This window comes from Mytilus trossulus, chromosome 2, assembly GCF_036588685.1.
Source record: "Mytilus trossulus isolate FHL-02 chromosome 2, PNRI_Mtr1.1.1.hap1, whole genome shotgun sequence".
In the NCBI taxonomy this organism is placed as follows: Eukaryota; Metazoa; Mollusca; class Bivalvia; order Mytilida; family Mytilidae; genus Mytilus; species Mytilus trossulus.
The window spans coordinates 6,946,120-6,958,684 of NC_086374.1; the positions used below are offsets into that span (position 1 = coordinate 6,946,120).

The 12,565-nt window shown below is 32.5% G+C and overlaps 1 protein-coding gene across 2 annotated transcripts in view; it reads right to left on the bottom strand.

The window, feature by feature from the left end:
- Positions 1-7,093: 7,093 nt before the first annotated feature.
- Positions 7,094-12,565, bottom strand: part of LOC134706391 (neuronal acetylcholine receptor subunit alpha-10-like) — a 47,380-nt gene continuing 41,908 nt past the window's right edge. For both annotated transcript variants that reach the window (XM_063565293.1, XM_063565292.1), the window contains exon 8: positions 7,094-8,162. In XM_063565293.1, the coding sequence (XP_063421363.1) occupies positions 7,818-8,162 (345 nt within the window). In that variant the 3' untranslated portion in view covers positions 7,094-7,817. The remainder of the gene's footprint in view (positions 8,163-12,565) is intronic.

The window sequence follows — 12,565 nt, forward strand, 5'->3', positions numbered from 1 at the left end:
TTATAGTGTTTGTGGCATCTTATATATCTTCAGTTTAATATTGAATTCAAGAAGAGTGAGTTAAGCAACCACACAAAAAGAATACTTATTTAAAAAAACTCATTATTTTGTAAACCTCTAATGGAAGTAATTTGATAGATTTAAAATGCTTTTTGGGGTTTCTAATTCGAGGGGCAAAACAGTGTACTTACCATAACTTATCGTTCCATTAACAAAACAAAATATGAATAATAATGAGGAAAACCCGAATCGAGAGAGGGCTGTTCATATAATCTATAATCATAATACAGTTAAAGTAACATGTAGATGCAATGTGATTGCTGAAAGGTCCATCATTTAAGACACTGCAAGCGTAAAATTGCCTTGTGCCAGATAAATAACCATTACTGTAAAACTGCATAGGTCACTAGATGAATGCACGTATCACAGTCAGCTGAACATATCACATCCAAAGTGGTAAACCTGCTGTTACATCTATCCTTTATCCTCTCTTAGATGACAGAAAATGTAATACAATAAACTCACAACATGAATACGGTATAGCAAACAATGAGTATTGTATTGATAATTATATATGGATGTGATAATTGCAAATTGCGCTATAGTATTGAAACAAGCAGATGCATATGATCGCCAATGAACCAAGAGTTCAAATGACATTACTAAGTTGTAACCCTTTAGACCCTTCAAATGTTCCATTAAACTGATCTAATTATTTACTATCTAACTCTCTATGGAATGCACGGCCATAAATGAAGTAGAATTTATTATTACATTCTTAAGAACTTCATGTATCATTTACCTCATACAAATACCTCATTGTTAACTGCTTTGTAAAAAAACCCTAAGGATTTTCTTATCCCAGGCATAGATTACCTTAGCCGTATTTGGCACAACTTTTTGGAATTTTAGATCCTCAATGCTCTTCAACTTTGTACTTGTTTGGCTTTATAAATATTTTGATATGAGCGTCACTGATGAGTCTTATGTAGACGAAACGCGCGTCTGGCGTACTAAATTATAATCCTGGTACCTTTGATAACTATTTACACCACTGGGTCGATGCCACTGCTGGTGGACGTTTCGTCCCCGAGGGTATCACCAGCCCAGTAGTCAACACTTCGGTGTTGACATGAATATCAATATTGTGGTCATTTTTATAAATTTCCCGTTTACAAATTTTGAATTTTTCAAAAAAACCAACTAAGGATTTTCTTATCCCAGGCATAGATTACCTTAGCCGTATTTGGCACAACTTTTTGGAATTTTAGATCCTCAATGCTCTTCAACTTTGTACTTGTTTGGCTTTATAAATATTTTGATATGAGCGTCACTGATGAGTCTTATGTAGACGAAACGCGCGTCTGGCGTACTAAATTATAATCCTGGTACCTTTGATAACTATTTACACCACTGGGTCGATGCCACTGCTGGTGGACGTTTCGTCCCCGAGGGTATCACCACCCCAGTAGTCAACAATTCGGTGTTGACATGAATATCAATATTGTGGTCATTTTTATAAATTTCCCGTTTACAAATTTTGAATTTAAAAAAAAACAAAAAACTAAGGATTTTCTTATCCCAGGCATAGATTACCTTAGCCGTATTTGGCACAACTTTTTGGAATTTTAGATCCTCAATGCTCTTCAACTTTGTACTTGTTTGGCTTTATAAATATTTTGATATGAGCGTCACTGATGAGTCTTATGTAGACGAAACGCGCGTCTGGCGTACTAAATTATAATCCTGGTACCTTTGATAACTATTTACACCACTGGGTCGATGCCACTGCTGGTGGACGTTTCGTCCCCAAGGGTATCACCAGCCCAGTAGTTGACATGAATATCAATATTGTTGTCATTTTTATAAATTTCCCGTTTACAAATTTTGAATTTTTAAAAAAAAAACCCAAAAAACTAAGGATTTTCTTATCCCAGGCATAGATTACCTTAGCCGTATTTGGCACAACTTTTTGGAATTTTAGATCCTCAATGCTCTTCAACTTTGTGCTTGTTTGGCCTTATAAATATTTTGATATGAGCGTCACTGATGAGTCTTATGTAGACGAAACGCGCGTCTGGCGTACTAAATTATAATCCTGGTACCTTTGATAACTATTTGAAGGCCGATACGAACACAAAACCAACTCCCAACAAGTACTTTTTAAAATATATATAAGCACCTCTATACCAAATATACCAATAGATTAATATATATACTAGTAAGAAGAAATGTAGTTTTGAACTGACCCAGAAGACAAATGAGAATAATCTTATTAAATCGAAAGCAACGCATGGATGGAGATGAAAAGAATGAAACAACTGTACAGATGAGTTTGAGGTTTCCCAGTTTACCCTGAGACCGCCCATTCGGTAGCATTGGAGAACATATAGACTTTAAGACAAGACACACAATGGAGGTAAATTAATTGACATCTTTACAACCAATGAAGACGATAAGGTGTACTCTGATTGTTTCACAGTGAGTCAAAACACAAAATGTTTGGTCCAGCTCTGCCATATGGGAAATAAGTGTGGTAAGTATTATTTGAATGTCTGATGAAACAAACTTACTGATCAGGGTTAACTTTCAAGTGTCAACGAATAGTATTCCTATCAAACAAGGGATAGACATAGGCGTGGTGGTGCGAGTAAACACATTGTTCTAGTCATATGCGGTTTCAATATTAAAAACCTAGGAAATAAATAGAGTCTTTGAAAGGTACTATATTGATTCAATTGGACTTGCCAAAATTTTTTTCGAAAACAAATTCAAAACCTTAATTGTAGGAAAATGTTGATGAGATTGGAATGATAAAGGTTGTCTTGGAAGACTAATCATTTCAAACGAATTACTAATAAACAGCCGAGACGATATTTACTTATTTATATTTATTGAAAAGTTATCGGCTTTAAAACATCTGTTTGTCTCGCCTACATTCAATCGACGGAGCAGACAAATTAAGAGCTGGTGAACTGTTCAATACATATTTCATAATTGCTTCTAGTGGTAACAAGTTAACGATCATCTTAACTGGTACTATACCCCTTTACTGGTGTCTCTTTACCTAAGTAATGAATAACCAAAGGGCTACTTTAGACTTTACCTTTCATTAAAGTGGTTTATGGGCTGTATTTCACCATCATGATTGAAGACGACGATCTTATTTAGTGATCACGTTATAGAAAGCAGCATTTTAAAACCTACAAAGTTGACTCAAACATGGAAATGACGAAAGAACAAAGTTTATAAAAAAAACATTGAATTCTTTCTTCCAAAAATCTTTGAATCCACTATATCAATATCATTCAGTTTGAAGTTTTAAATATTTTGGCTCATCACTGACGAGGCTTTTATTGTCGAAATGCGCATCTGGTGCAGAAAAAATGGTACTGTTAATACTACTACCGAAATGTTACCTCTAAAGATAGGAAATAATAATATTCAACTAATATCAATTTGATGACCAGAATGTCTTTAATTTTTTTGTTGTCTGTATCAATCTTTGATTTCCGTAAAATCCCACCGGCTGTATGATCCTGTATGATATTGCTTATATATATAATGCCCAGACTTTGACCCGGACTTATAAACGACGTCATAATGTATATAGCAAGGCGCTTATAAGTATGACCCGAATAATAACTTCTTCTGATAAGGTTGCTATATAGAAGTACAAAGGAAAATCAATTTACCATTAATAACATATAACCTTAAAAGAAAAAATCCTGCATTGATTTTGGATATTTGATAATTAAAGACAATTATACGTGCTTTTTATTCTTATTTACATATTGAATTGTTTCCTATTTTTGATGTCGGGGCCTTTTGGCCACCATGGATACGGTATGTGTTTTTTTCATTGATGATGACTGTACGGTTGCCTAGACTATAATTGCTTACATTCATTCCGTTTAACTTTGGTTGATAGTTGTCTCATTTGCAATCATATTCCATCTTCGTATTATTATATATATATTGAAAGGTATCAGAAAATTAGATATGAATGTTTTCAAATTGTGGTAAAATTCAAGATGTCGAAGCTGTGTGCAATTCTTTTTTTGATATCTCAATCCTCCCCCTATACCTCTATCCAGTGTAGAAAAAAACCACAGAAACGCGCACAGTAAAACTCAACGCATATTATAACACGTTTTTCAGTTTATGGAGTATCAAATGTTTTGAATTTGAGTTCCATTAAGAATCCTTTAAGGTGAAGCTGACCATAAGGCAAAAAAAAAAAAAATAAATCTGCTCTTTACAAGACAGTACCATACATCAGATGTCCAGCATGATTTTCCTATTTGACAAACTGATCTTTTTATAGGTAACCACCACAGTTTTAAAACAAGGCGGTTTTGTTTCTGGAGTAATAAGTTATTTGTGTACTATGGAGATGACATGTACGACAAATAGTTGTTATTCAATTGCAGTTTTACTTCCCCCTCTTATCGCATTTAATTCTTGTTATTATTGACTTGAGTGAACGTTTTGACCACATAATGAAACAACACATGATCTTATAAAAGCTATAATAATGAGAAAAATTGTTTTTTTTTAGATCTTTCATTTTTATATGCTATAATATATCAGCCCTGTTCTCTTTTTTCGTTTGTCAGTTGTGGTTTAGAAGGGTTGCGTGATGTTTCAAACCAACTTAAATAAAGTCAACAGTAGTATACCGCTGTTCAAAATTCGCAAATCTATGGACAAAACTTTAAAAAAAAAATTATGCTGTATTGTCAGTCTGTCGGAAAAAATATTTCTTGCTGCACAATATCATATTTCAGCACTGTTCACTACGTAACTGTGTAAATTCACCTGGTTATATTAATGCATGATTCTAGTATTATGAGATTTAGTGCTTTTAACTTGTTGATCTGTTCTATTACATCCACTCATTGTAGTATTTTTTAATGGTAAAACTTTTGTATTTTTGTTTTTCATTATTGCTAATATACTTTGTCTATATGTCTTTTGTGTTTCTTTGTTACATAAGACGTGGTTCTAAATTTATACATACGGTCATTGTGTTATTGTTTTGTTTGTATTCTTTCGTTTTCGCTAATGTGCTTTGTCTATAACTTTTTTATTCTTGTCTTTCATTTTTGTCGAGCCTTCGACTTTAGTCGAAAAAGCGAGACTAAGCGATCCTACATTCCGTCGTCGTCGTCGTCGGCGGCATCAACAAATATTCACTCTGTGGTTAAAGTTTTTGAAATTTTAATAACTTTCTTAAACTATACTGGATTTCTACCAAACTTGGACAGAAGCTTGTTTATGTTCATAAGATAGTATCCAGAAGTAAATTTTGTAAAAATAAAATTCTATTTTTTCCGTATTTTACTTTTAAATGGACTTAGTTTTTTCTGCGGGGAAACATTACATTCACTCTGTGGTTAAAGATTTTAGAATTTTAATAACTTTCTTAAACTATCCTTGGTTTGTACCAAACTTGGACAGACGCTTGTTTATGATCATAAGATAGTATCCAGAAGCAAATTTTGTAAAAAAATAAATCCATTTTTTCCGTATTTTACTTTTAAATGGACATAGTTTTTTTGCAGGGAAACATTACATTCACTCTGTGGTTAAAGTTTTCAGAATTTTAATAACTTTCTTAAACTATCCTTGGTTTGTACCAAACTTGGACAGATGCTTGTTTATGATCATAAGATAGTATCCAGAGGCAAAATTTATAAATTAATAAATCCATTTATTCCGTATTTTACCTTTAAATGGACTTAGTTTTTTCTGCAGGGAAACATTCATTCACTCTGTGATAAAAGTTTTTAAAATTTGAATAACTTTCTTAAACTATCCTGGGTTTGTACAAAACTTGGACAGAAGCTTATTTATGATCATAAGTTAGTTAATTTTGTATAAAGATAACTCCATTTTTTCTGTATTTTACTTTTAAATTGACTTTCTTCCAGTTAACATTACACACAGTCTGCAGTTAAAGTTTTCAACATTTATTAGATTCCTTAACTGTCCTAGATTTTTACCAAACTTGGACAGAGCCTTCTTACAATCATAGGATAGTATCAAGAGGAATATTTTTATTGATTTTTTGCCTCATTTTTGTTGAGCCTGCGATTTACAGCAAAAGTAGGCGAGACAATGGGTTCCGCGGAACCCTTACAAATTTTTACTAATGTGATGTGTCTATATGCCTTTTTGTGTTTCTTTGTTACATATGACATGGTTCTATACTTATACATCTCGTCATTGTGTTATTGTGCTATGGTAAAACAAAATGCATTCTTATCTTTCATTTTCCTAGTGTGATTCGTCGATATGCACTTTTTTGTGTTGTTTGTTTGTTACATGTTTGTTTGTTTTATAATGATAAATATTAGAACTCAATGTGGTCAATATGATGGAATTTAATTTGACCGTCATACAAGTGAGAGGTTAAGCCAGATATAAAACAGGTTTAATCCATCATTTTCGACATAAGAAAATGCCTGTACCCAGTCAGATATATCCATTCGTTTGGCGTGTTTTTGAGCTTTTAATTTTTCCATTTGGTAAAGGATTGAATTTTCCTCTGAGTTCGATATTTTTGTTATTTTACTTTTTGCATTGATTGATAGGCTACATTCTTTGATATACATATTGATTATGTATTGTGTTCTCGTGTCATTGTAACCTGCATTACCGATCATCCAGGATTTAATATTTACCTTAACTAACTTATGTTGAACAAATCCAAAAGTAACTTTTCTCAATAAAATAAAATATTGGTATTGTGTTGTAAAAAGTAAAATCATCAAAATACCAAACTCCGAGGAAAACTCAAAACTGAAAGTCCCTAAACACAAAAGAATTGACAACTGTAATATTCCAGACTTGGTACAGACATTTTCTTATGTAGAAAATGGTGGATTAAACCTGTGTAAGAACCCATTAAACTGTAAGATTTCATAACTGACGATGCACATTAATCTGTACAAACTGGTATTAGCCCTGCAATGCTATCAATAAATACAGACGTTTATGAAACAGAGATCACCCTTTATTAGGCGAAAATCAGACAAGCAGTATGAAAGATGGAAAAATAAAATATGGTCGATAAACTAAAATATCATTTCGAATTGCACACTATGTTTAAATGATAAAATTTCTATATCTACAAAAGTTCATGCTCAACACGATATATATGATATGAGAATCTGTGCATCATTGTACACAATCACAGACATTTACATTTATACATACTATTTGATCCAATGTACATAACATTTAGCACCAGGTTAGACAAATTATCCTGATCAAAAAGACCTCTATATATTACTTAAACAGCAACAAACAGACTTTGTTTTAAGTTATTCATTAAAAAAAAAAATTGTTGGCTATATTTTGGCTATTTGTCTAATATAATATATCAAATTATATATCATTATATTGTTGGGTTAATGTTTAGACGAGTTGTATATTCCTTATATAATATGACATTCTTAATATTTAATTTAAGTACAAAACTTGGAACAGTATACGATATATATGTTCCTGGTAAAAATAGACTACCGTTTGTATATAAGGTTTTTTAGTAGTCATCAATTTCAAAATATAAAATAAAAATAATAAATAAGAGTGACAGGTGTATGTTACACTATGTCAAGCTGTTGGTCGCACTGAATTTAAGATGTTGTGTGCATCAGTCATAACAACGTATAGCTTAGTTGCTTGGTCCATTCCAACAATCCGAAATCTCCTTTCATTTCAACAAAATCATTTAGATATGCTATAAGAGAACCACTAACATAATTTAGACCAGACACTTTTGCTTTTCACCTCCTTTTCGTCAATTCCTACAAACCAGGTGGTAAGTTACTTATGTCTCTGTTTCCAGGAGCAAACAAAGCAATGGTATATAGGAACAAACCTAGAATAAATATGAACATTAACATTCGGTCAATGACTAGAGCTAACTGTTGCCATTCTTGTCTGATATAGTCGCGTCTATCTTGTTCCGCCAGTCGTACTTCATTCCTTTCAATAGTTTGGTTCACTTTATGTAAAACTTTAAGAAATTGATTGTCACAACTTTCTCCATTACCACCGGTGCTTAATTTTCCTGTATAACGTGTTGAAATTCCACCATTTTCTGATGACTGGTCATCATACTTATAATAATCACTTTGTGGCACAGGAACCTGAAAAGAGATAAATTACTAATGAATGTGTTTATAAAACCAAACTGTAATTATATATATGCACACCAAACAGTCAAACAATTGCAATTTTATATTTTGTATTGCCATAGCAGAACAGTATTGTACACCGTACTACAAATGTAAAACAAAATTCAAACAATGACGGGTAGTGAAATAAGTATTGTTCAATTGCAGGAAAATTGGTTTGTCCTTTGTATATCTAAATTCGGGTCATGTAATGTCTAAACTAAATATTCATACTCTGGCAATTAACGTCTTAACTTCGACCCTTACATGTTTATACTCAGGCCTGCTTATGTTTATAGATATTTGTATTAAGACCATTGAATATATAAACCCATGCCTTTGAATGTTCAAACTCTAATGTCTCAACTGAGGCATTTTGAATTACGAAAATCATACCTTTAAATTTGTAAACTCAGACCTTTGAATTTATAAACTTGGGCCTCAAAAAGTACAAACTTAGTCCTTTGCATGTCTAAACGAAGACATTTAAATGTCTAAATAAAATCAACAGTATGAAACCGCTGTTCAATATTCAGATATCGATTAAGCGTCACAAACCAAAAACGATGGAAAGAAATCAATTACAAGAGGAAAACACTGAACTGTAACCCCACCCCTGCCATTGTACATTATTTTATAACAACTGACATATTCCTCACTTGGTTCAGGATATTTTAAAGAAAAATGGTGCGTTTAAACTGGTTTAATTGCTCGTCAAACCTCCCCCTTATATGACAATGGTAAAAATACCACTAAAACGATAACATTAAGTGACAGTAATACAGTACAAATAAACAAAAGAACACTCAGGACAGAGAAATATATAAAATAACTAATACATTTAAATGCCTAAATTTAGTCCTTTGAATGTCTTAACAGCCGCAATTTAATGGTTATGATTAAAGTCGTGCCGCTGAATGTCTAATATTAGACTTTGTATGATTCAAATTGGGCCATTACAAATCTTGATAGAGATATTTGAATGAATAAATTCAGACCGTTGATTGTGTATAGTCGCCAATTGAACATCTGAACTATTGCATGTTTAAACTCGGTCCTTTGAATGTTTGTTTCGCGGGGACTATAAAATGTGTTTACTTGGGCCGTTGAATGTCTAAACCCAGACATTTCAGCGTCTAAATTCGGGTCATAGAACGTCCAAACTCCAAGGTCTAAAACCGGGCCATTGCATATGATATTTTGATATGCAATAAAACAATAGCATTTATGTTAACGTATAACATGATTTTTGCTATATGAATGCCAGAAGAAGACCTAATTAAAGAACTCCTATAAAATGTATCAATATTCTCACATTCTTATATGTTCGTCTGTGTTTTGAAAGGGAATTTTAATTAGAAGACAACTTATAGGAATCTGAAATGACTATGATCGATTCGTTGTATTACATACTTGTTTATGTCTACGTACCAACAGGGGATTGTAAAAATAGTCTACTTATTTTTGTTTGTGCTCAAGTGTGAAATTATTTCACACAAATCTAAAATGTTTTCAGAAAATATGATTGCAGGAATTTCTGTGTTATTAACACTCTGTAACATCCGAATCCTCAAGGATATCAATATTTTTCATAAAACATCTCGTTCTGTGTTTATGTAAAATGTTCGAGGAAAAAATGGGGAAAAATGCCGTGGTTCTTGTTATGCCTAGAATTGCATATCTGGTTATACGATTTTGTAGATAACAAGTAACTTGTTGTTAATTTTAAAATAAATGTTTACAAAACTTTGAATTTTTTGTAATACTAAACAATTTTCTACCCCAGGAATAGATTTACCTTAACATTAACTTAGGAAATGTTTCGTACTCAATGCTCGTCAACTTCGAACTTCGTTTGGCCTGTTTATCTTTTTTGATTCGAACTTCATTGAGGACTCCTTTGTGAGGGTGCTATAAACAGTTTCGAATAAAAAACACTAGGGGTTATTACACGATTAAAAATAACCTTGGAGGGAAACCCCTGTTTATTTACTCAATTGGTGAAAAAGTATCATGTTTTTGTATTGATTACAAAAATCAGTTAATTAGCTTTCAATTAAAACAGGTTGAATTATTGAAATAATTTTAAAAATTATATTAACTTTACATGTTTTGAGGGGAGACAACACTGTAAACATCCTGTTTTATTTTTGCAGTGAAAATTGAAAACTTGTTTGCAGCCACTGTAGCTCTTTTCGGAGCAGGAGACCGTACACTGAAAGGCCAGGTAAAAACCTTCAAATTTCATACAGTTTTGATTATGTAAAATGTGCATGATCATGTCTTCATGACTGTATACATGACCTGGTTTCAATTTTTTTATGTTAAAATTATACCTTTTCCCCCATGTTCATTGGATGGAATGTTTTTAATATATTAAAAGTACACATTATTTTTATTTCATTATATACTAGAGAACATTCTGATTCCATTGATATCTAGTTTTATACAAGTATCTTTATTAATCAGTCCACCACTAAAGGTCACTTACGCATCTTCCCTCAAAATGTGACGTCATAGAAAAAAAAACCTGTTGATTGCACCCTCAGCGAAACGCTTGTCTGGCGTACATAATTTCAATCCTGGTATCTATGATAAGTTTATTGTACTTAAAAATTAATAAAATAGACTGCCGTTTCAACTATCTCAATGGTGTCGTTTAAAGTGTTCTGTCAAATACTTGATGATTGATAACTCAGAGACACATATAAAAATATATGTGTATATATGTCTCTGTTTACACCGATGAATTATTCGAATATAAAAACAAGAGCTATACGAGAATGAATTATTTTATCATCGCCTATTTATAAATGTACATGATCAAACATTGATTTATTCCTGTAAAGACATCCATACATAACCTATTTAAGATAGATATATAAACTGTTCGGTTAAGCTGGTGAGTTGCATAAATGATCTATCCTTTAATTTTCTTACAGATATTTTTCATTCCTCGTATACAATTTACTGCATCTGATTAGTTTTTTTTTACCACTGCAGCCATTTTATTTTGTGTAAGACACTTAATGTAATTAATGCTGTCTAACGATCATTTGAGTTCTTGTAAACACTAATGTCTTGGTCAAGGTTTTCGTGATGGTCGTTTTGACAACCGATGATCAATCACCCAATTGATTTTGGAGAAAGTGTATATAGCCACGGTCAACAAAATCCGGATACTTTCAGGAATAAAATTGAGAATGAAAATAGGGAATATATCAAAGAGACAACAACCCGATAAAAGAGTAGACAACAACCGAAGGCCATCAATGGGTCTTCAACGCAGCGAGAAAATCCCGCACCCGGAGGTGGTCTTCAGCCGGCCACTTAATAAAATAGTGTACTAGGTTAGTAAAAATAGACGTCACAAATACGCTCATTTAACATCAAACTGATGTAAATACCTTGATATGTGCCAATTACAACATTAAAAAAAATCATTTTTACAATTGTTGAGAAGTTTTCAAACATTTCCGATGCAATCTACATGTAAATTATCAGGAATTCATACTGATTGTCTGAGTAATATATCAGTTTATCGGTAGCATGAGCATTTGTATCATGCAAATTTGCTAAAATTATCAAAGTAAACATAAAAAGCGTAACATGTTTGACATGTTTCAAATTACTTCAGGCGCCAATATGTTAAATATCAGTGCAAAGATTACTTGTTAGAACATTTATTGTATACCACAGTGTACCAATATACGATAGTCTAGATCATTATGTTTGTGCTACACTGATCTGGAACATGTCATAATTAATGAGCAGACATCATCTAAAGTCAACCAAAAAATATCCGGTTAGAAAATTACAATATGAATAAAGGTGAATACACCCAAGATCAGTTTAAATATAATCAACACTAAACTGAAGAATCACCAGATCAAAGTCAAAATCGAAATGACAAAGAATAGTAATCTTTCATCATATTAGAATCATGATTTCAAAATACTTTCTTAACGAAAAGCAGGCTCGAATTGGATGTAATAAAAGTGAAGTCCATGGTCATTATTTATGTGAAGCTAATTTTTGGTGACATCAACCAAAATTGTGATGAGACAAGCTGAACAGATCATCGAACCATCTGTTTTAATCACAGGCACTTCTCGCAGAAACAAATACAAGTGCCGGTGGTTTTACTGTAATTTTTACTAAAAACCATCAAAATAAAAGCGTTAAATTGGAAGTTAAAGATTTTTCAGGGACTGAATTGTCGACTCTCCTTTGACACCATTTGCGATTATGGTCTTGAGGAAACGGTGATAGTACGTCGGAAGGGGACATGGCTGACCCGTGTTAAGTCAGAACCATATCTCTTGCACATTACAGACATACTTGTAGATTTTGATAAAGAGCAGGCTAATGCCTCT